The following is a 24,516-nucleotide window of genomic DNA, read 5'->3' as shown; positions in this document are numbered from 1 at the left end:
AGTCAGGTAACCAGCAGGCGACCAGTCTGTATTTTGCCTGTCGAAAAGCTTTCATGGGAAGAGGCCTGGCAGGCAGTCACTTTCCGATATCATCGCACTCCGTTTCTACCCCCCGTTAAAGCAACTTTTTTCCATTACAGCTGAAATTCAGAACCGCGTGTTAGTTGCAGATCAGGAGCTCATGTGACGAGCTTTGTGTTTCACCGCCAGGTCGCGAGAAACCACACAGGTGTTCAGCTGCGAAGCTGGATCTTTCTCTCTCACACACACAGTCACATACACTCACACACAATTCATTCTGCTGGAAAGTACCCTCCTCGGACCTTGCTGAATAGCGGGACACCCTTTCAGGTCACTGATTCCAGCTGTCGCGACGAATACGTATTGGAGTATTGGATATCAAGTGGCACATTGGGAATAGGTACGTCTTCCGTTGACTATTTTCACAAGCTTAACATTTTCATTTATTTGTGTTATTTTCCGTTTGTAACTTGCCAAATGGTTTAACAACGAATAGGCTATGTCCTTGGGCTGACACCTTTTGGAACTGAGCCAAGAATTGCCACCGACCATGAGTAGAGAAGGCTGGCTCGACAGCTGCTGAGTTCTGTGACCTCTGTGGGGCAAACCTAATGACGAGATTAGATATTAACGCAGACAAACGCTATCAGTAGGCCCTGTTGTGCAGCCTTTGAGCCCAAAATGCGCTGATCAATTTAACCAGAGAAGTAAACTCGGTTGTTTATCTCAAAAAACGAACCTTGACATGTTCAGTTTAATCACTGATTGCTTCTTATTCTTATTACATGGTTATCCGGTGATGCACGGGGCCACTTATAGCGGGCGCCAGTGAGATACTCAATGGATATTTCGATAAGGGTGTCTGTCTTCAGTTATGATGACCCCCACCCACCATTACCACCACCAGCCACACAGAGACGTCCATGCCCCAATACCCCCCTTGCTTCAGGCGTGGAAAGTACTTCAGTATGTTTTATATTCAGGCATATGTTGGTTTATCCATGTACTCCTGCTGCTCCACACAGTTATGTGAAGTAACATATCGTCACCCTCTTAAAGTAATGGCCTAAGTCATATTTTCAAGTTGTTCAGAAAACAGAAAAAACTGAACCATATATGATATTTATGAATCATTTCAAACACAAAGGTTATGACAATAGATTACTATTGATATACAAATAATGATGTCAGTCAATTGTGTAACATAAGAGGATAAGATGACTTAGGCCAATTTATGAACATGCCTTTGTGATTTACTAAATTCTGAACCTGACTTGGGCCGAATTAATTCTGGAATAAGTGAGGCAAAACAGTGCATTTCTTTTTTTTCCCACTACTGTAACAGACCATGAGGAAGGGTAGGCATATGTCACTTACCAGTATGGAACGAGTCCTGCATCATGGCAATAACTTCACTAGCTTGGTAGACTTTTTTTTTTGTTGGAAGTGGCCGCCATCTTGAAACGCTCATAAAATTGCCTAAGTCACTCTTGTCTAGTGACTTAGGCAAAATAAATTGGCCTAATTCACACTCTTGACATAGGCCATTACACTAAACGGGTAGGATCACATGATCTGTTCAACTGAGGATGTTGGGGATTTTACCAGAGGTGGCTAGCATCACAAAGAGCTGATTTAGGCAAGAAAATCATTTTGGAAAAAAGGTGACTTAGGCCATTACTTTAAGAGGGTGACGATATTGTAATGTTTGATGGTGTCTCAGGTATATGAAAGGCTGAACGTGTCCATTGTGAAAGGTTTGCAGTGCAGATGATAGTGTTTTTCACATCTACTGTGAATTTTGCGTCGAGATGGTTTCAGGGCATCTTGCTGTTGCATAGTGTGTGACCAACATTGGTGCCTTGCGGTGAAACGGTAGATCGTAGGCCTACATATAATAATAATAATAATAATACATTTAATTTAGAGGCGCCTTTCAAGACACCCAAGGTCACCTTACAGAGCATATAGTCATCATTCAAAACTATGTAAAACAGACTAGGAATAAAAGGAAAACAGAGGTTAAACATGAAGAATAATAATAATAATAATAATAATAAAGAATAATAATAATTAATAACACTCAAAGACGCCTAAAGTGAAGGGGGGACCTCACTAACCACCACCACCATATGTCTGCTCACATAGTGATGTTGCTACCGGACATCTTTGGATAAAAAACAATATTTGTAAAGTTATTTGTTTGCTGATCTCACTTTACATTTGAGTGATATATACTTTGACCTGAGAACACATCAATAACAAATCCAAAGAATCAAATCTATTGTTACGAAAGCATTTGATGTTTAATTAATTCAAAACCCATCTATTCAGATGTTGTAATAGTTTGGAAGGGGATGAAATATTTCAGTATTTTGTTCTACTCTTGATCAAACTTTTTCAACATTGTTTTCAGCTATTTTCAAGGTGCAAATTCTGTTGTATGACCTAACGTTTCAGTGTACGAGACGAGTGACTTGCTAATGTAATCAGACTTACATCACGAACAGACTAAAGGCCATTCGGTTTTGCTTGATTAATGGAAAATAATGAGTGATTAAATACTCCACTGTCTGATAGGACAATGAGGAGGAATACAAAAAGGTTCTGCTAGGGATGGCTGGGAATTTGATTAGTGCCAGATATAACATAAAGATTATTAAATTAACAGCAGAGCGACAATCCCTTCAAGATCGAATTACCACAATAAGGGTATATAGGCCTATGTCACACCATTCTTCACTAGTTGGATACATATTTGTAAAGAACGCAGTAGAGCGTAGAAAGCGTTTGCAGGACCAAAAGAGAAAAACAAACCTTATGTCCTCTATATTTACTCTGCTTTGCCTCGCTGTCTTACGCATAGCCCTTTCTTTACACTGACTGTGCAAACAAGTGTGCCAGATGAGAATAGACAGTAGAGTAATGACCCTTTGCAAAGGGAACTGCTCCATGTTCTACCCTATCCGCCAATAGCTTTAGATTTATAATTGTTAAAACATTCCACTATTGTTTGTCGGTAGAACGTGCACAAAATACTTGACTCACAAGTGAGAGCTGAGTTTGATGTGTGCTTGTTGTTTACTTTAATTGCTTAATATTTCCAACGGCAAATATACTTATTCCTTTGAACACCGGACACAATGAGTTTAATTAACAGTTTCAGACCTTTGCATGGTTCTTCATGCACATTGCAGCCTAAAATTTGGGGTTTGAGTGCCTTACTGATCGACACTGAAGCCTTGAGGAACCAGCAACCCTTCAGTAGTTGTACAGGATGTACCTTCTGATCTACCGCCACCCCTACAAATCCAGCCCCTATCCCCTATCCAGATAAACTGTTGAAATGTTTCTGGAACTTGCCAGGTAGATTAGAAGGGCTGGATATTCTGTGTGTTCTCATAGAAGAGGTATTTGACAAACCGGTTGGCTCCAGTCTGCTAAGATGATCTGTTCTTTGCCCCCCCCCCCCCCCCCCCCTACCCCCACAATAATAGCAAACCTTTTGGGTTTATTGTTTTAACCAAAGTTAATTATCCAACTATTTTGTATATATCATTGTATAACCATTTTTTGTTCATGCAGCATTGAATGAGCTAGTAAATCCCTGTTGATTTGGCACACTAAGCCAACCCTTTTTGTGTTAATGAATACTTGAGTATGCATAAATTAAAATCCTCTTGTATGTGCAGGTAGATCAGAAGGTACATCCTGTACGGGCCGGCTACTGAAGGGTTGCTGGTTCCTCAAGGCTTCAGTGATCATCAGTAAGGCACTTGAACCCCAAATTTTAGGCTGCAATGTGCTTGAAGAACCATGCAAAGGCCTGGAACTGTTTTTATTCGTGAACCAGACCCTCGCCCCCTTTGCTACCTACACAGCAACCACTTACCCGTAATGACCTGCTCTGTAAAGAGGGCCAGATGCTCTGACTCTGCCTGCCCATTATTGCTTGGTATAGTATGCTTCAAATTCAATTTCATAAGCCGCCCCCGCGATCCCTCTCCTCAGACCACCAGCTTTGCTTGCTGGGCCAGGTTATCAGCTGGGGTAGGTGTTACCTCAGCCCTCATATAATTCGCCCCCTGGTGGGCTCGGGGGTGTATGTTGACCAAGCCGTCCTGGTTACTATCGAGAGGAGGGTAAAGTATCGCTCTCTGTGCTAACCTCTCAACCCCTGCTTGGAGCTCAGAGCTGCTGGGACAGAGCTCTGCGTCCAGTTCCCAGCCAACCCTGCAGTGTTGTTGGGTCATGGGAGATCAGTCAGCTTTTGACCCTTCAGGAGAACTTTGAATGGTTCAGTACAATTCCCAGACATGGCTGACAGGAAGATAAATGTGATAATTCAATCCGGTGCTTTCACCCAAGAACGCAATTTAGGTTGCTTTTCCAGATTTACTTGATTTGTGGGTGAATAATACTTCCTCATTGAGTCTCTCTAAGTAACCTGGATTCAAAATTGCATGTAGTGCTGCAATCACAGCTGCAATGAAGTAGCAACAATTTAGAACTTTCGAAAATACTTGATAATTGTTCTGTATTGTTCAGTAAGTTGTAATATCATTATATTGCACAATGTGCGGTCAATCAAATGGTGATTTATACCAAAATAATGACTGAATGGCATTTCTAGTTGACTATGATGGAAAACTGTTTCTGTGAGGACTGTGTCCAGTGTTTCCCTCAGGGTGTTTTTCTAGCTGCAGTTCTGAGGTGTGTGTGAGGTGCACTATCTTGATGTGCGCTTGCTGTGCACTGTGCCAATGTCTGCGGGCGCAGAAAGGTTTTACTGATCCTACCACGGCTCTTGTTCATTCCAGCAGAAATGGTCTCACACGATGGTAAAACAAGAAATGGCATTAGAGTCCACTAGGTGCGCACACCACTGTCTTTTGGCAATATTTTTAGTGCGGATACAGTTTTCAGTCTGCATTTGGTAGCCATCCCGTCTTCATTTATTCGGCTCCTTCGGAGGTCATCTTTTGGGCGGAGCCAACCAGGGCCATTGTATCTCTGTGCTGTAGGGGGACCCATGATGCCTGATGTTTTTAAATAAAATAAATGCCATTTGGGGTCCCCAACATAATTCTAATTTTAAACACAAAAATAGTATCATCTATGAACTGAACTGAATCATATATGTATGAGTTTTTTTGTTCATAAAGTGCATTCAGAGTATTCTTCATTTGATTATCTTAAAGCACTGGGCCTCTGAATCCACACCCCTAATCCGCAGCAGGTTACATTCCTTACATTAAAAGTTATCAAGTAACTCCCAGAACGTTATTTGATACGAGCCAACCTTTCTTTCTTGAGCAATAATCCCAGAAAGTGAGAGGGAGACAGGGGATTGGTTGAAGTGCTGAAGACTGTCGGGGTTGTGGGAGGAGTGAATCGTAAAATGACTGCTGTCTCCCTCTTCCCCACCCCTTTGTCAACGCATGTCCTCAATATGATGATGATGATGACACTAAAGGTAAACATTGGATCATTCTTTTGTTAATTGTGGCGTAAGTGGTGACTCAAACGAAATGTAATAAAGCCAAGAAGCCTTGGCGACTTAACTGCACCGAGGTCTCTACGACGGGAGTTTGTCCCCCTCCGTTCTACTCACTACGTGTCTAGACCCTCCAGGGTTAGACCTGTCTAGTGGGACTGGAGCCCAGCCAACTGAGAGAACGTCACCGCCACTCCCCCCTAGCTAACTGCTGGATTAAGCAGAGCTGAATAGTGATTCATGATAGCTGACTGGTGTGATCTGTTGGCTGGGCTGTTGGCCCCAGAGGCGTGGTGGCCCCTGGTTTGGACACCGTGACAATGGGGAAATGAGCAGAGGACGGATTACACCAGTCCTGCATTCCACATTTTTCACACACTCACACTCGCTAATCCCTTGCTCACATACACAGACAAAACAAATGTAGCAAGCAGTTACTCGTCACACGAACATGCTTTTGCTTTTCAAGACACGTACATCATACAAAAGTAAGCCTTAATACCATAGAAAAGTGGGTCATTGTATAATTCATTAACACAAAGTGTGTGTGTGTGTGTGTGTGTGCGTGTGCGTGTGCGTGCGTGTGCGTGCGTGCGTGCGCGCGCGCGCCTAGATGGTGCATGTGCAAAATATTGAAGTAAAGTTGGAAACCAAAAAGTGGTTGCTTGCTGTCTTTTGTAGGCTCCATGCAGCTGTGGAAGAGGATGTGTGTCTGATGGATAACGGGGGGCTGGTGGAGACAGCTTTGGGTTTCGTGTCAGAACTTGCTAGTGCAGGTGTTGGAATCTTCTCTGATGCCTTCCTTGATTTGACTTGACTCCTTGCCCCTTGCTCTGCTCTCAGTTGCCATTTAAAATCCCCCTTTGGTCATGTTCCACAACCCCTCTCTCTTGGTCCACTTGTCTCATTCTCTGTACCTGTATGCTGTAAACTGCGTGCCATTTATGGCAGTTGATGAGATTAATTCTTCTTTTGAGGCCTTATTCATGTCAGGCTTTGTTTGAAAAAACTTCAGTGTTGACATTTCAACATCTCTAGCTCACAATTGCTATCTCTCAGTCACTCAAAGCTGGTTGGGTCACATTCATCCGTCATACTGTCCTATTATGCTTTACCATTTAACCTAAACTATGATCCTCCAGTCAAAGGTTAGAGACAAATCTTGGTTTCCGCTGAGTCGTCTGAAGCAGCCACCAGTTGCAGTAAGTTCTCTCTCAGCAGAATTCCTCGCATTCCCTAGCATTTTGTGTTATTGTGCCTGGCTGATGTGAAGGTGTGCCACACAACAGCATGTGTTTATGTGGTAATTCAAGGCCGATTGGAATTGGTACTGCATTTTATGAAATAATATCCCACGTTGAACCAGAGATCACCACCGCCAATATGTAGTAGTATAAATAGTTTGACTGCTCCCTAAGAAGGGGATATTACCGCCTCGAGAAGAATTCCTCTCCTGAATAACAATAACATGATGTAATCGTGGAGGGAATCTAGGGCTGGCTCGTGAGTGCTAGGTGTAAAGGCTAGTGTGCTAGTGTGTCTTATGATCAGGTGGTCCTCTGGTCCTTCATGTCTGAATTAAAGACCTTCCCCATGGCAACATCTCCCCTACATCGGTGGAGCAAGCTTATCCATGCCTACAGGCTGCTTTTTAATCCCAAATCTTGTGTGATAATAGAAAGAACATTTCTACTGCACAGGCTGATTACAGAAGTCATGTCAATTACATCTCCATTACACAGCAAGATAACCCATCAAAGAGAGACACATAGAGGGATATTTTCTGAATAAGAACCTACAGCCCCAGCAGGTCCCATTTTATCCGGGTGTCCAGGCAGAATGGAATATAAATAGGGTTATTCTTGCGCTGTCTTTCATCTAATGGGCAAACCAATATATATTAAAAAATATACATCGTTTTGGATATTGATTTAGATTCAGTTCACTGTGTGAGCTTAGACTAAAATAGGCGTGAATATGAAGCACAAATGGAAAAAAAATTAAAATGACCTTGTAAAACAGAAATTAAAGCTTGTTTTTAGAACATACCTATATTGGCTGAGTCAAGTTTTAAGTTTGATATTGTTTACTGGGGTATTCCTATTTAAGTGTTAACCATCGGGGATGTGTACGTGTACGTTGTAGGCACACTGTGTAGCCTACAACATAATGTTTTTAAGTTTCGATTCAGTTGGAATTATGGCGGAAGGAGGAGACGACAGCGCTCAAGACATCCATCAACCTTCTTATAGGGATGTGCATTTCTGGCAAAAAATACTATTCAATACTCACTGAGAAGTATTCGAATAATATTCAAAAATCAGTCAATCAAGGACCCCCCCACGCACGCACGCACGCACACACGCACCTCAGATACACGCACACTAGGGCTGCACGATATGAGCAAAAAATGATATCCCGATATTTTTTGGCTGAATGGCGATATACGATATATATCTCGATATTTTCTATAGAGTGGGTTAGATGTTTTTTTTCTAAGTCAAAAGCCACATGTGAGATGTTGCAAGCACTTTTATTAACACATAGGTCAGTATGACTGCAACATGTGATTTTGTATCGTTATTTTCAACAGAATTGAATGAACATGTTAAAAAAAAGGGACGTTTTTCACCTTCACAAAATAATCACCTATGCAAAACCTTATAAAGCTGTAGGTTACACACATTAGCTACCAATAAGAGCATTGGCTTCGTCGCATTGTCCTGTGTACTACGGTGAGGGTTTCAGTGCGCCGTAACTTTAATCCCCCGCCCCCTCCCTTCTCCGTTCCATTTGGGAACATGTTTGGTTTCATTTCGCTTGTTTCGTATATTTTAATTAATTAATTAAGAGCGTCACCAGAGGGCGCCCCCAACACATATGCCGAGCGCCGGCCCTGGTTTCGGGGCAGAAGAAACTGTCGCGGCCGGTGATGCAGCAGCACAGCCACGGAGTATTACGCATTCCTTATACTGCACTTTGTACCGCTGCTGTAAATGGTGGAACAGATTTGTCGTGCTTCCACTTTTAGTCGCAACGGTTTTGCTACACTCTCTACAGATGACCTGCAGCTGCTGCTCATCTGTTTTTTTTTTTAAACCCGAACTATTTCCACATTATGGAGCCGTTGTTTCTCCTCTTTGAAACAATTTCGTCTACCGCCGCCGTCTCGTTTTCTTTACGGGTATCATCCATGTTGTTGTGTTGTGAGGGGGCGGCGGGGGCGGGAATGAGGCGTCTTTGCACACGCACGTTCGGAAAGACAGATTGGGAGGGGGAGGGGTCGCGCTCACAGTCTCCAAGGCAAGCGCTGTAGACGCTTGAGGGGGAAACTGACCATTTTAACGCATATCGATATAAACGATATTGTCAAATCTTGTATCCCCGTGGAAATTATATCGATATATCGTACATAGCCGATATATCCTGCAGCCCTAACGCACACACAAAAAAAATCGACTTTCCTTGACAGAGGTCATTATATGCTTAGCAACGGGGAATTATCAAAAAAAATATCACCACCGGAAGTTGTAAAGGCCCATGCAAGTGAACGGAGCATTCAACAGCATTGAGAAGAGCCGTGTAATAAAAACAATAGTCACAATCATTATTCGATATTCTACGTGACTGCGGCTATTCGACAATCGTTGCCCATCCCCACCTTCTAAGAGGACTAAGTCTGAAGTACGGGCATATTTTGGGTATTCAAAAATACCGCGATAATACCAGAAACCGGGATAATTTTGGTCTCAATAACCATGAGGTTAAATTTCCATACCGTTCCATCCCTAGTTTGCTTTGATATTCCACAGCGCACTCCAAATGCCATCTTTATGTGAGAAATGTGAGGGCTAAAGCCATCAGAAAGAACACGCATGCACACATGTGTGTGTAGAATTGGAATGCAGAGATGTCATTTGCCTGAGATGGACTTGAAGGAAAGTGGTTTCATCCGGACAAACTGATTTTCTCTCAAATTACTCTGTTCCACACAATATTGCACCCACGCACACTAATGCACCGATGCACACTAAAAGAGCATTCTCTCTCTCTCTCTCTCTCTCTCTCTCTCTCTCTCTCTCTCTCTCTCTCTCTCTCTCTCTCTCTCTCTCTCTCTCTCTCTCTCTCTCTCTCTCTCTCTCTCTCTCTCTCTAATGCACCAATCTTGTCCTAGATGAATTTCCACTTGGATAAGCAATGATATCCATGTCCTCGATGGATTATGCAGGCAAGTCGATGAAGCCGCTGGACTTCAATAGCTGAGGAAAACCCACTCAGCGCTGTCTCACGTCGGCCACCGCTCTCGCCAGGGACTGATTGCTGTTTTAATTTGCTCCCCGTCTCTGATCGAAGAAAAAAGTTGATCTTTGATGTTGGAGTCTATTTAAAGTTGGGGCTCTTCCTGAGTGAAGGCCAGTGACGACGACGGGGGGGGGGGGGGAGTTCAGGGTCGCTGTGATTGGACACTGCAGGACATCACCACTTCTCTTCCTGTCCCGACAACATTGGGGAAGGACATTCATTCAGATGACCTAGCTGCCTTGAAATGATAATGCCGCCTCCTCATTGTCTTACTCTCTTAGCATCTCTCTCTCTCTTTTACATCCATGCGTCGTTTCCATGTCTATTCCTGGCTTTCCCAGGGTCCAGTTCTGTACTGGTGCGGATGATCTTGTACTGGTGTTGCTGTCACGTCCTGTGAGGGCTAAGGCCTATATACTGGAATCTGTAGCACACCAAAGCGGCAGAAAAGAGCTGACTGCACCCTTTTGAAGGCTCGTATTAAAGCACCCGGGGATAACCGCTCTGTAATGCCGGTGTTAGAACTTCATTACAGCAGTTAAGGAACAGCACTCGACATGGAGCAATATCAAACAGGCCTTTTAGAATGATTTATTGTACCGTAATAATGTTCTCTCTCTTTCTATCTCTCTCTTTCTGTCTCTCTCTCGGAGAAGCCGAGCATAAAGCCCCTCACCCTTGAATGTTTCAAGGGTGAGGGGCGGGGGTTAGATTGCATCATCACATGTCAGAATGTCACTGTGTGTGTGTGTGTGTGTGTGTGTGTGTGTGTGTGTGTGTGTGTGTGTGTGTGTGTGTGTGTGTGTGTGTGTGTGTGTGTGTGTGTGTGTGTGTGTGTGTGTGTGTGTGTGGTTGGTTAGTTCTGAAACACCGCTATTCGGTAATCCCTGAAGAAGTAGGACAGCGCGGCGGTTTGAACGGTGCTAGAGAGCGAACCCAATTTCATATTTATCTCTCTTCAGGGTCAGGTTTATTCCAACACATTTCAACCGCTCTACCTTTTAGATGTAGCACAGAGAGCCAGTACCCTGAAACCCTGCACAATTGCGCTGCCAGTAGCCACCCTAGCGTCTGTCCAGGTACCTTTTGACCCTCCGCACACGCGCACTGACGCACGTCGCACACACACTTTTCTCCAGGAATTCCTCTGTCTGGAAGCACGCATTGAAATCAGCTGTTCCAAGACAGCCCAAGGTTAGGGTAAAGTCTTCATGTGAGACGGTACCCGTCTTTCTTTCCCTAAGTGAAACAACCGTCATTTACTGTTAGCCAATTGGAAGCAGCATTTTGGGCATGTGATCATTAGCCCCCATGCCATTACTGATTATTGAAAATCCCTTTTCATTCAGTGGATGTGTTGCTGGATCTCTCCAAAACCTTGCCTCCGAGCACTTGGAGGGATGAAATGCAAACGCTAATCTGTTTTGGATTTACTCAGTGAATATAATCAAAAGGTTTTCATAGGTAGCGCCACTTCTCAGAATGTGCTGAACAATGAAGTTGTTTACGGAAGGGTCTTCTGGAACACCAGAGAGCAAACTATAAACGAGGAAAATATGCAGCCATGTGCAATTTTCTAACGTGTGTGTGTGTGTGTTTTGATCGGATTTGATTTGACAAAATACGCTCCTTAAAGCCCCCTACTGATCAGCTGTGAGGTAACCGCCCCTCTCACTCTGCGGTCTACTGCTGGGAAAATATACGTTGTAACCGCCACACGCAACATAAATACACATTCTGGCTTACACACACAAGCACACTCGCGCAGGGGGATGAATGTGCATTCTTTTGCCACCTAGGCGCCAGGAATGTTTTCAGTGAAACCATGCCAACGGCGCAGTTCCTGCAGAGCTAACTCCATGGGTCTAGTAACGCCGGAGAGAGCGAGGGAGTGACTAGAACTCTCTCTGTTCATTAGTTCACATTTCCTATTCTCCTCGCCCTTTTAGACCAACAAAAGGCTAAAGGGAAAGGACAATCAGATGACTAAAGAGAGACAGTGCCAGAGGGAGAGAGATGGAGAGAAGATAACGCAGGGAAGGGGCAGTAGAGAGAGAAGGCGACGTTATGGAGAAGAGTATTGAAGGGAAGCATAGAAGGTAAGATGGGACAGATCAGCAACAGCATGTAGGAAATGAGTAGAAGGACAGCAGAGGGACTGGCCAGGCATAGTGAACCATTGCTTGGGAAAACTGAACACCAACCAGTGTGTAGTGAATGAAATGTGGTTGCTGTTGCAACACGCTCTCCAGGCCTGTCCTGGGAGGCAGCAGATGTTGGAAATTAGCTGGTGTTTACGTTTTTTTAACAGTCAGTGAGCTATGCATGGCCCAGGATCCTACACAATACTATTCGATCTCTTGTTTTGTGAATGTTTTCATACATCGTATTTCAGTAAATGGCTTAAAATGTCGGAGTACCTGCTGTTTCAGCTGAAAAAAAAAATGTTCTCGGAGGGAGGTGGGCATGTTGTGACCCACGGCAACTACTTTGTGATACTGTCTTAGTGCCATCGTTGTATATGTTCTGTGTTGTATATATGAAATGTGCCCCACAACATGGCGTTATACGAAATGTACTCGGACACGGAAATAAAACGAGCTCAGCACATCCACACACACCGTGGCGTTGTACTATAATTTTCCGAGAACCTTAACCCTCTCTTGGACACCACACTCAGCCACTGCCCAGGTAGATCTCCACACATCCACACACAATGTGTTCCCCATTGTGTAGTCGAGCACGCGTTCAGTTCATTTTAGTAAATTACAAAATGATGTAGATTACTATGTTCAGGGCCATATAAGGCATATTACCATATTTAAAGTTTTAGGCAAAATTGCTCTTTAAAATTTTTATTCTATATATTATAATTACATAAATTAGTGTCTTGTACATGGGTGGTCCACATGGAGTCCCTGACTTGTCATTACTGACAACTGTTTCTTCGTCCTCTCATCCATTTTAGTTCTTCTACATATTTAAAAGGGTGTGTGTGTGTGTGTGTGTGTGTGTGTGTGTGTGTGTGTGTGTGTGTGTGTGTGTGTGTGTGTGTGTGTGTGTGTGTGTGTGTGTGTGTGTGTGTGTGTGTGTGTGTGTGTGTTCAAGTAACTCAGCCCCCACAGAAGTCTCTCAGGGGGGTGTTTCTGTACTCAACACTGTAAAATCACTTCAAGGAAAGGAGACCTTATTTGCCTCTGATGCCCTCCTATTCTGTCCATCTTTCTGTCTTCTTCTTTCCCACCTCCAATAATGTTTCGTTCCTTTTCTACTACACTTTCTCTTTCACTTCTTCACCCTCTCTCTGTCTCTGTCTTCATGTGATTACGACTTTATTCTCTAATGTTGTATCATGCAGAGATTGAATGTTGATCCATTTAATGTCGGCCGCAGGCTTGACTAAAGATCTCGTAATGCACAAACATACATTGGCTGGGGAGAGCCCATGGCAACGCCATGATGCCTCAAACAAAAGGGAAGAGGAGCGTTTCTGCTAGACAAGGACTGTCTAAGATGGTCTATCAAACACACCTCAGCAGCTAAAATGTATCGCTCCGGGGCTGGACAGAGGCGTTTCTAAGCAGACCGTGAAACTCAACAGGGGACTTGATACAATCCCATTGATAACAAATCCATTTTGCTGACTTGCATTCAAATAATTCTAGGTATCATTGTCTCCTAACCATGAATAGTTTCTGTTCAAATAATCAGCAAAGTTAAACTGTTTACGGGTTTGTCCCTAGGTATCCAAACATTGAGATGGGTAAACAGTAATCGAAAGTCTGCCCCAGACTAACAAATATTGAAGTCTTCGGCAATACAGAGGCATATGATGCAACTTCCAGATAGCCACACAGATTTAACGCTGCTCTGTCACAGAGGTGGCTGTCAGCAAACGATTCCAATTGTAGGATTTGATGGTGTTTCACCTTTTACCGTGTGTTGCTGCTGTGTTACAGGTGCCAAGATGGATGAGACGGAGAAGTACCAGCAGAGACTGCAGGCTATCGCTGTGAGTGTACACGCACGCACGCACGCACGCACGCACGCACGCACGCGCACAGAGAGAGACACGCACACACGCACGCGCACAGAGAGAGACACGCGCACACGCACGCGTACAGAGAGAGACACGCGCACGCACAGAGAGAGACACGCGCACGCACAGAGAGAGACACGCGCACACAGAGAGAGACACGCGCACACAGAGAGAGACACGCGCACACAGAGGGAGACACGCGCACACAGAGGGAGACACGCGCACACAGAGGGAGACACGCACACACAGAGGGAGACACGCACACACAGAGAGAGACACGCACACACAGAGAGAGACAGACAGACAAGAGTGTGCTCCTTGGCCCCTGAATAATTGAAGCAGGCTACTGTGTATGGCGCCAGGTCCACCCTGATCCCGTGGTAAAACGACACCACCTGGCTGCCATGGAGACGGTTGGCGTCTTTGTGACAATAGTAGAGTATTATAGGCTAGAGCCCCCTATTTAACACTGCCAACCCTCTGCTCTAGGCCTCTTCCTCACTCTGTTGGTGCCTCTCTGTTCCTACTTCCCTATTATGTCTCCATTATGTTCTTCCTGTATCACTTTGTTGTTATTTTATTCACTCATTTTATCCATCGTATTCTGCCATCTGTGCAGTCGAACAACTTAATTTCGGTTGAATCCCTCTCGTGTCCCAGTTCTGATGTGTTGATGTTTGTCAAGGCTCTGTATCACCACAACCTCCTCTTTGTAGGACTACTGTCACCTTTAGCTATAGCGCAATGCTGCATTATACTGTGTGCTAATCTCATGTAGTACGCCTCATTGTCTTGGTAGCTGTTTACCTCTCCCTGTCACACTAAAGTGCTTCTTTCCTTCTCTTTCTCTCTCTTTCACTTTTGTCTGCTGTGTTCCTGTCCATTTTTCTCATTCTGTGAATTTCTCTTGCTTTCCATCTGGCTGACTTTCTCCCATAATGTTCCTTGCCACCTCTCACTCTGTCTTTCTGTCCGTCTCAACCCGTCTTTTGTCCCCCTCCCTCTCTGGGTCTCAGGAGAAGCGTCGCATGCAGGAGGAGCAGGAGCAGGCGAAGAGAGACATGGAGGACGAGAGACTGCGCTTACAGCAGCTAAAGGTAACACACATGCACATATACATACATATACAATAATTCAAAAACGTATGTAAGTTTACACGCACACACCCCATGCCTCCTCTGAAGTTTTTTCGTGTGGGAATGAAATGTATCCATTGCTCTATCACGCCACTTGTCAGTGGAAGGTTCACACACACAGAGAAATGCAGACATGGTCAGACACTATGCATGGTCAGACACTATGCATGGTCAGACACTATGCATGGTCAGACACTATGCATGGACAGACACTATGCATGGATCGACCTTAGGCATAGGCCGACACTATGCGATACAATTTCAAGCATGCTTGGTTTCCCAGCAAAAAGGGGCAGAATTGCCAATCTCTCTAACTCTCTCTGCCTGCCTCTCTCTCACTCTTTCTGCCTCTCTCACCGACAGATACCAATATTTCACTCAAACAAATTCTGCTGCAGCTGCTGTCCAGCCTGTTGGCAAGAGCATCCCTTCTAACACACACACACACACACACACACACACACACACACACACACACACACACACACACACACACACACACACACACACACACACACACACACACACACACACACACACACACACACACACACACACACACACACACACACACACACAAATCTATTCACACCCTTCCGCATGTCCTGGTTTCCCCATTTGAGGCCCCTGGACCAGGCAGGACTGTGAGGGTGTTTACAACACGCTCCAGGCTAAAACCACACCACGCTCCAGGCTAAAACCACACCAATCTATTGTTTTAACACCAATTCCAACTTCCTGTCTGTGTTTTAATGTATTTGTAGAGGAAAGCATTTGCACCGGAAGAAAATATCTGACATTTTATTTTATGAGTTTACGAATACTCAAATTCTATTTATACTTTCAGAGAGAGCGAAAGACCCCAAAGGCCTTGGAGGGGGGGGGGGACAGAACTCTGCTTGTTCTTTCCAGAAGGAATCGGCACAGAGGAGGGTTTGTGACTCTTTTAGCCCCCTGAGCAGGTAGTGCTGCCAACACTTCAGCAAATATTGAGGTCTTGCGATGGAACGGCGTGCGTTAAAAACAATGAATAAAAAAACACATCAAACGATTTCTAGTTCAGCAAGCAGGGTCAGGGTTAGTTAGCATTGTCCTAGTAGAACAGCAAAGTGGAGGCCCCACTCAGTTCGCAGTTGGAGCTGACTGATGAGATGAGACGTTATAAACCACATGCTAAATCATTTACCTGTGATTCATAGTAACACTAATCATGTTTACATTTTTTGTTTTATAGACCACAGTAGTATCAGTGGTTCAATCAATGATTAAATTAGTAATTTATTAGATACATTTATTAATTATGATAATAAACGACGAGTCTACAATCATATGTGGCATTACATGAGAAACAGGCTAGTGCTTTGATGTGCGTATGCAATGAGCTCTGGCGGTCTCTGATCTGAGACACGGTGTGGACCTTGCAGGACATAACCACTGTTCCCAGGCTTCCTCCCAGAGCGGGAGGGGGAGGGGGGGGGGGTTGTATAGACAGCCATTTAGGAAAGGGAAACGTCTTTCAATTTGGAGGGAGAGGAGAAGATAATGTTCACAGCAATGTTAGGGAAATGGGGCAGACTTCCTTTTAAATGAGTGTTTTGAGTGAGCGTGGGTCTTTGTGGTAGGTTAGAGTGCATAGTTTCTGTGGTCGGGATTGACGTCCGCACACGTTTGTGTGTTTGTAGGAATGTGTGTGTGACGTGAGTCTTTCCTTGCAACAGTGAGTTCAAAAGTGATGAGAGAACTAAGTGTGTGTGCGTGTGCGTGTGTGTGTGTGTGTGTGTGTGTTCGTGTGTGTGCGTGTGCGTGCGTGCGTGTGGCGGTCTCCTCCCTATGAAAACATGAAAGCGGTAGCGCAGCTGGGTGGGGTCCAGGAGAGGTGAGGTATGTAGCAGCCACCCCGAGGTGGCTCCGCTTCCTCCGGTCAGGTCGGACTGGAGGAGAGGAAGGGCGGGGGAATCAGCGGGAAGAAGGGTGGGCGCGCACAGGGGGCCCACTGAACGACGCACTTCAAAGAACACGTGTTGTTACAAGTTTACCCCCCCGTTACCTACCGCGTACCCCCGCTGGGAGGACGGCCGTCTGCCTTCACACATCTGTCATCCTCCACAGGTCTCTACTGCGCTCTCTCACTCTATCACTCTCTGCCTCTGAAACGCTCAGGCTCTGTGTATCTGTTTATTATTTATGCAGCTGCTCAGCTAATGGTGTGTTATTCATGGCATGTTAAGGATTGTCACGTATCCAAAAATAATTAGATTTTGGGTTTTGTTTAATCGAACCTGCGTGGGTGTGCGTGTGCGTGCCTTCTCTTTCAGCGGAAGTCCCTGCGGGACCAATGGCTGATGGAGGGTCCTCCCTCCTCACCCACCACCCCCACCTCACCATCCACCAAGGACAGCCCCCACTCCCCCCTCTGGGGCCCCCACACCCCGGAGACCGAGAAACGCATTGACGAGTACGATGTTATTACAGAAGCTCTTCATAAACATCATGTTTGTGACTATAGATTCCATTTTATAGCATCAGGGGAGCAGGCATGAAAGCCATTAAAAGCTTGGATAGTACCAGAGGTCATGTTCATTCCTCTGAAGAAGGAAACACTTGCATATTACACATAGGTCTCTACTGGGAACCACATGTACGTTGAATACACTGACTAACGCCGTATTCCCTGGTTGTGATACCTAGGGTCTAAACGTGTGTGTGTGTGTGTGTGTCAGGTTGCAGGAAGAGAGTCGGCGGCTGGCTAAAGGGGAGCTACTAGACGAGCAGACGGAGGATGGCAGAACGGTGAGAAGCTCACACACCCATCTGTACGCTGGACACAACCCCAACCAGCACGCCTTTGTTTCAGGGACCGCGAGGTGAGATCCTCCACCCTGAATAATGCATGATCAGCCCCCGTGCTGCTCTGGCACCAGGACCTGTTTGGAGATCTGCTGCTTTATGAACACTGACGGCTCCGTCACAGCAAGCGGCCAGCGGTGTGTGTACTCCACAGTTGTTGTTTAACCTGCAGCCATTGCTGGAGCCATTTTCTAGCATTAACAAAGTGCTCTTCGTTTCTGAACAAAACCCCTGGCTTGTTGAGCTTCTACTCTAATCAACACAGGCTGTGACCAAGAGGAGGTCCTTTTTGGGGTCTTCGTGGGGTCTTCCTTTGTCTGGGAACATTTCGGAAGATACAGGTTACATCCGAACGGGAAGCAACAACTCTAAATATATCGGTGGGCTTGACAGCTTGTCAACAGCTCACTTCCTCTGTGATTCCTAACAGAGGCATGTGTGTTGCTTTGCTTCATCTGGTGCACCGGTCTCACACGTTTAACAGAATATACATGGGGGTCATCTTGGCTTGAACTAAGCCCTAGACAGCTCCATGTATGTAGAGTAAAGCTACCGTGAACACTTGGTCATGATAGCTCTATACCACCCCCTAGTGGTGTGGCACAATTAACACCTTAACAAAAAAAAACAAAAGGTAAAATATTTTTTTTTTTTTTTTTTTTTTGGTCATGGGCCCCCCCTCTGCCTTGGGCCCCCCCACAACTGTCCCCTTTGTCCCCGCAGTCCGACGGCCCTGCAGACAAGCCTAAGATGTGTAGCATTAACGTGTGCTGTAAGCATTATAACCCACTCCTCCCTCTTTTTCTCGTCGAATAGGATACTGTCAATGCAGCGGAAGCCACAGAAGGTAAGCTGAGGTGTTAACCATTCAAATGGCAACTTTTAAGAGTTTATCTCAAAATTAAATAAATTTGATTAATATGTTTACAACTAAAAAAAACAGATCAAAATCTTTTTTATATCAAGGAATTGTTCCTGTATCAACCTCCATGCCTCTTGAGCTTTCTGAACAGTACTGATCAGAGGAATGGAGACATATCTCATAAGCAATCTAACCTTGTTCTTCAACTCGATACATTTTAAACGCCACTATTCTCCAGACCACCTGCCCCGACCATCGGTTCCGCCGTGCTAACGTTGGCCTTAATTAAAGGAGGGCATATTGATCACGTTTCATTTGTTTAATTTGCCATGCCTTTCTCTCTGAGTAATGAAATGGGCGAGCAAACTGTGGTCACAGGAGTTGGAATGAAGTTTTTGGGCTCTGGTTGTTTTTGGCACGATACATGAACTCCAATAGACCAGGCCAATCAGTCTGTGGTGATGGGCGTCTGTTATATGCATCTTATACAAACTCTGTTTTTCATCACAGATGTTCTGCAGAACGGGCAGGAGAAACCCACACGATCAGGTGGGTTTAAGTTGCATTTTTTGATTTGACTCGTTAACTTGTTTCTTCCTCTGCAAACCATACAGCCACACACGTGCATTAACACGCACTCTGTCCAATTATCCCATGCCTAATTAATTCCCACTCTGTTTTAGGCTTGAAGTTCCTCCTCTTATCATGCTGGTCTTGCATGCGTTGGAAAACATTCTCAAACAAAAGCCGAAGGCTCTTCCGAAGAGATAAGCGTCATTGTATAGCTCAGTGGTTCCTCACCGTTGACTCGAGGTGTACCACGTAATTGTAATTAAGACCTTTGCGGACATCCTCGTATGCAAATGTTAAAATAGATAAATACACATTCAGTGGCTGCGCAAAGAGTGTCAACGCCCCTTTTATACACAATTGTTGCTGCCAGAAGGCCATGGCCAGTGGGAAACAATGGAAAGAAAGAGTCAGCCATGCTGCAGATGCAGAGGTTTATTTGGTAAACACAAAATATCAATGGAAAGCGTATGATTGAATGTATAAAGCAACACATTCTTTAAATAAACAAGCCGAATTAAAGTATTTACTGAACAGCATTTATTTCAAAATTTTTCTATTTCAAGAACAAAATCAAATTTTCCACTAGGCGTAGCACAGGTTGAAAAAAAGCTGCCAGTCTTCTTTGAAAAGCTCCACTTTGAAACAATTCTCAGGCCTTGAAGGCTTGAGGCTTCAGACTTCTACATTACAATGCATAAAGACATATGTGTAATTTGTTTCCCTAAATTAAGTCATATGGATCCGTGCTCTTTTAAATATTTAATAATAAGGAGTGTATCTAGAAGGAATCAGCCTGTGTGAGTGATGGTATCCCTTTATCAGGGTGTACGTTACCAGCTTATGCAAGTTCTAATATATTTGATTGATACAAAGGGCATGTATAAACATTTCAGCAGTGTTCATAATTAGTTTGTGCTAGTTTGTGTGAAGATTTCTCCTCGTTTTCTGAGAGGATTCTGCAGGAATGTTATGCATTTTTTCCTTGATGCCACTGAAGTGGGCCTCCTCTTCTTCTTTTACACACATTTCCTTCTCCTGATGCATTCTGTCCCCCTGAACCTTTCTCTTTTCTTCTTGAACATTGAACTTTTCTCTCCTGCTGACTTAGCGTCCTGGTAAGCGCCTTACCTCCTCCATCATTAATATTACCATTGGTCAGTGTTGTCAATGCTGAAGGTCACAGTCACAAATAAAACACATGTATTGCAATACAGCAATTACCAATTTCACCATGCCACAAATAAACTCTACAACCTGTAAGGAAACCTAAGTGAGTCAATGATATAAGTAAGGAATAATCATAGAGAGGCCGGGCAATAAACAGTTTGATATGCCCGGCTCGTGGAAGGTTAACGCCCTCGACTTCGTCTCGGGCGGTAACCTTCCACGAGCCGGGCATATCAAACTGTTTATTGCCCTGCCTTGAGGTGATTATTCAGTTTATTCTACTTCGCGCCGGCCAACATAATAAAACAATTCAAATACTTTAATAATTAGCCTTTTTCTTATTCGTATTGCATGCTTATTAAATGTATACTCTGTTTAAGTTCATCTCCCTCGAAAAGTAGTTCCCTTTAGAACTACGGTAAATAACGTTAGCGTATTGATCTACTGTGCTCAGTCAGCAGCAAGTAGAACCGACAAGTCAGCGGGCAATATGCCGGATTAATGCACCCCTCCCAGCCAATCAGAATCGAGCATTCTTAAATGAAGTAGAATAAAGTGATAAATAAAGTGAGTTACAATGTCAGCAATTCCTTTTTTTTCTGTACTTCTACAGATGCAATAGAAGACGAAGTGACAAAGAGCCTCTCCTCATTACTGGATGAAACAGAGGCGGTCCTGACCAATGGCAGCACTGGGGAAGCAGTGCAGACCAATCCTAGCCCTTTAGAAATAAACACTTCCACCTGCGGCCCCACAGAGCCAGTGGTGGTCTCCGACGGCAACACTGCACCAGCGTCAGTCACCTCCGGCACCACAGAGCCAGCGGTGGTCTCCGATGGCTCCCTCGCCACAGCGCTACTGGGCTATGTCCACACAGAGCCAGGTCTGGCCTCAGCCGGGAGGGGGGTCGACGATGAGGACGAGGACATCCTGGTGATGCGAGCGGAGCGGGTCATCGTCCTAACGGATGAAGATGTACCACCTCAGGACCAAGAGAAGGAGGAGGAGGAGGAGGAGGAGGAGGAGGAGCAGCAGCAGGAGGAGGTGAAGGAGGAGGAGTCAGTCCCGCTGGACGCAGCACAGGGAGTGGCTGAAGGAGAGACTATGGCGCAGGTGGAAGCAGCGCCGTTGGATACCTCTGCTGTCACTCCTCACGGGGAACAGTGTGAGAGGAGTGAGGGGCTGGTCACAGTCACTGCAGAGGCGGGTGACTCCTCAGCGGACGCACAGATGACAGGAGACGCAATTTCAAATAAAGAAGAAGGAAGAGGAGTGGCCGACGATGCATCCATCGCACCCAACTCGGATCCATCCCTGCAGTCCGCAGCCGGTGCTCCAGATGACCCCGCTGTGGCCTCCGTGCCAACCTACTCCCAGGGCCTGCCCTCCCCACGGCTGGGGCCAGGGGGAGAGACTGGGGCAGGGGCTGGGGCCCCTGCAGCAGCTCCAGGGGGCGGAGCCTCAGAGCTGGCCACTCCGGCCAAGCCTCCGACACCGCTTGCGAGCGACTTCCAGGATGTACCGCTGTCGGCGCCGCAGGGGACCGGGGCCCAGCCTGGGGAGCAGGACCCCCTGCTGGGTAAGGCCAAAGCCCCCCAGATGAAGGCAGGGGGCTCCTCGTTTGTGGAGGCCCGCAGAGGCCCATCCTCCAATGCGGAAGCACACGCCCCTGCCTCGACCAATAGCTGTGGAGCGGAGGAGGGAGTGTCCCCCAAGCACAAAACCTGCCAGTGTTGCTCGGTCATGTGATCATCTCTTCTTACTTTGCATTGGCTGTCGGCCATACCCACACTGCTTATTTTTTAAATTTTAACCAACACAAACCTTGATTTTCTTCCTATTCCCGGGACAGAAACGTTACTTTAGGTCCACAACAATGACCACCAGAACCCATGTTTCCATACAGCCGTGGACGTGTCCTTTTACCCACTCCAGCACACTGTGAAACGTTGTGGCGTACTGTGGATGTCTGGGAAGTTGGTCTCAATGTGCCTCTCCATGCTATCACCAGAAACTTAACATTATTTTCCCCCACCAAACACAGCACATTTTTCACACAGTTGATGGTTACCTGGCCTTATTGGTTGTAATCAAACTGTTCAAATAGACTTGACTGACATAAATAAACCAACACATGTCTACGCATAGTAGGAGATGATTTTAAGCCCCAATTACTGACATAACAGGGACCAAAGATATGTATGATGTGCAATTGCTTTCGCTATAATGAATCATGTAGTATTAATTATTTGTAACACTATATGGTCTGGTGATGCTGGAATATGTACTATGCAGTGGCAGCTGTTCATGAGATAAAATATTTTATAGATATTTCTTTTTTATATCCAACTTAAGGCCCTAATCATATGTATTCAGATTTGTTTTTGTTTTTTCCGTAAAAGACATCAAAAAGGGACGTTGTCACTCCCAAAATGAATTGGAGGAAATGCTATCCTTCATTTATGGAGATTTTTTTTTCTCTTTTCGGCACTTTTAAAAAGGGAGGTTATTTAGCGAAGTGCTGTAGGTGAATCCACTGTGTACCAGGCCTTACTTTAATGAGTGCTTCCAGGGTTTGACTCCAGCTATCTACATGTATTAATACTCCAGCTATCTACATGTATTAATATTTCTGAGGGTGAACGTGGCTTGGCTGTGTACAGAGATCTGCTTTGTTTTGAACCTGTCAGTTTGGAAATGTGCAACATGGTTTAATTATTAAACTGACTGTTTGATTAAAAAAGAAAAAAAATCTCCATGTTCATCAAACCCTTGGCTCTTTAAACAGGGAAACTACAGTATTGCCCCATGGGAGTCCTTTAATCAAACACATGTTTTCATATTTTCAATGAAATGTTGAAGCTCAAGGAGGCAGTAATTATATTGTATTATAATAAAAGGTCCAATAAACCCTTACCTTGTTATCGATATGGTTAACATGAAGAAATTGACACAAACACTAATCCAGCAGATCGGATAATCGAGTGATCAGTGTTGTATATAACGGTTTGACTGAAGTGATTTTTCCTCTGAACAACTAGAACAGCTGTGGTTCACACTCGATGGATATGAATAACAATAGGTGTGACGGTGGATCGCTTTCAGATATTTCTTACTCGGGTCCAAAAACGTCCAATGCTTTGAAAATAAATTGGAAAAGACATGAGGCTTATACTTTGTATTAGTATATGCTACACATGAACCACCTAAAATGGCTAATTTGATTGGTTCGCTATCCAAGTATATTGGGCAATCCCATGATTGATGGTGTGATTCAGATGCCTCGGACACCAGCCTTCCGAGTTGCCCTATTGATGTAATTTCTTGGCTAGTCGTTTTTTATTGTTAGATACATTAACCACTTTAGGGAACCAACTCGAAAACAAATAACACAACTTTACATTGTGTTGCACTTACAGCAAGACCGTTTAATGCATAAATTGGTGACCGGAATAATTGGTGACCGGGAATAGCCTATTCCCCACTATTCTCTTCGCCATAATAGTTAATTATGGTATGAACAGTCAGTCAATTATCACATACCCTATGTAGTGAGGGAGAGAGCTATTGATACCATGAGATCCTTGACAGGAATCCACAGCTTTTCAAACTATCTGACATTTCAAAATGTGGGACTCCACCAGGACGAATTCCTGGTGGAGTCCCACATATTGTTTGTACAGTTGTGAAAGGGCCCGGCTAACTGGCTTCTGCGCTATGTAACCAGGATCAAGTCATTCCTAGTGGCAGTTCTCAACAACCAAATCATACCTCTTAAATATATACAATATATACTCTAAAAGTCTCAATCTTCAAACTTTGAAGATACATGAATCTCCTGTGTTCCATTCTACTCGGCTCACTGGCTCTGAGCCAATCAACGACTTCCCTTTGTGATGACCTCATCAAGCCCTTGGAGCAGATGCCAACCGATCACTTGGAGGGGAGATGGTCCATGGTGGCCGGCAGCCACAACGACCAAGCCTCCGAGGAGTCCCTCTAGCAACCAGATGGCATCGCTGTGTTCTACCGCAACTCCAACCAGACCACCAACAACTCTTACACACAGATC

At 44.8% G+C, this 24,516-nt stretch overlaps 1 protein-coding gene across 2 annotated transcripts; it reads left to right on the top strand.

The window, feature by feature from the left end:
* Nucleotides 1-21: 21 nt before the first annotated feature.
* Nucleotides 22-23,372, top strand: palm3 (paralemmin 3). 2 transcript variants are annotated; one of them, XM_030351250.1, is made up of 8 exons: nt 22-421; nt 13,780-13,832; nt 14,876-14,956; nt 17,311-17,450; nt 17,716-17,785; nt 18,659-18,689; nt 19,215-19,253; nt 21,058-23,360. In XM_030351250.1, the coding sequence occupies exons 2-8, from the start codon at nt 13,788-13,790 to the stop codon at nt 22,191-22,193; spliced, it is 1,542 nt and encodes a 513-aa protein (XP_030207110.1). In that variant the 5' UTR covers nt 22-421; nt 13,780-13,787; the 3' UTR covers nt 22,194-23,360. The 2 variants fall into 2 exon arrangements, with proteins under 2 accessions (XP_030207110.1, XP_030207111.1); XM_030351251.1 differs by lacking the exon at nt 22-421 and adding an exon at nt 10,633-11,919 and having other exon boundaries at nt 21,058-23,372.
* Nucleotides 23,373-24,516: the final 1,144 nt, after the last annotated feature.

Source organism: Gadus morhua, chromosome 3 (assembly GCF_902167405.1).
Source record: "Gadus morhua chromosome 3, gadMor3.0, whole genome shotgun sequence".
Classification (NCBI taxonomy): domain Eukaryota; kingdom Metazoa; phylum Chordata; class Actinopteri; order Gadiformes; family Gadidae; genus Gadus; species Gadus morhua.
This window is presented reverse-complemented; position numbering and strand designations above follow the sequence as displayed.

Coding starts and splice junctions, on each gene's coding strand:
- palm3 (XM_030351251.1), top strand. CDS start 13,788: ATGGATGAGACGGAGAAGTACCAGCAGAGACTGCAGGCTATCGCT. Junction 13,833..14,875: donor AGAGACTGCAGGCTATCGCT/GTGAGTGTACAC, acceptor TCTGGGTCTCAG/GAGAAGCGTCGCATGCAGGA. Junction 19,254..21,057: donor GGAGAAACCCACACGATCAG/GTGGGTTTAAGT, acceptor GTACTTCTACAG/ATGCAATAGAAGACGAAGTG.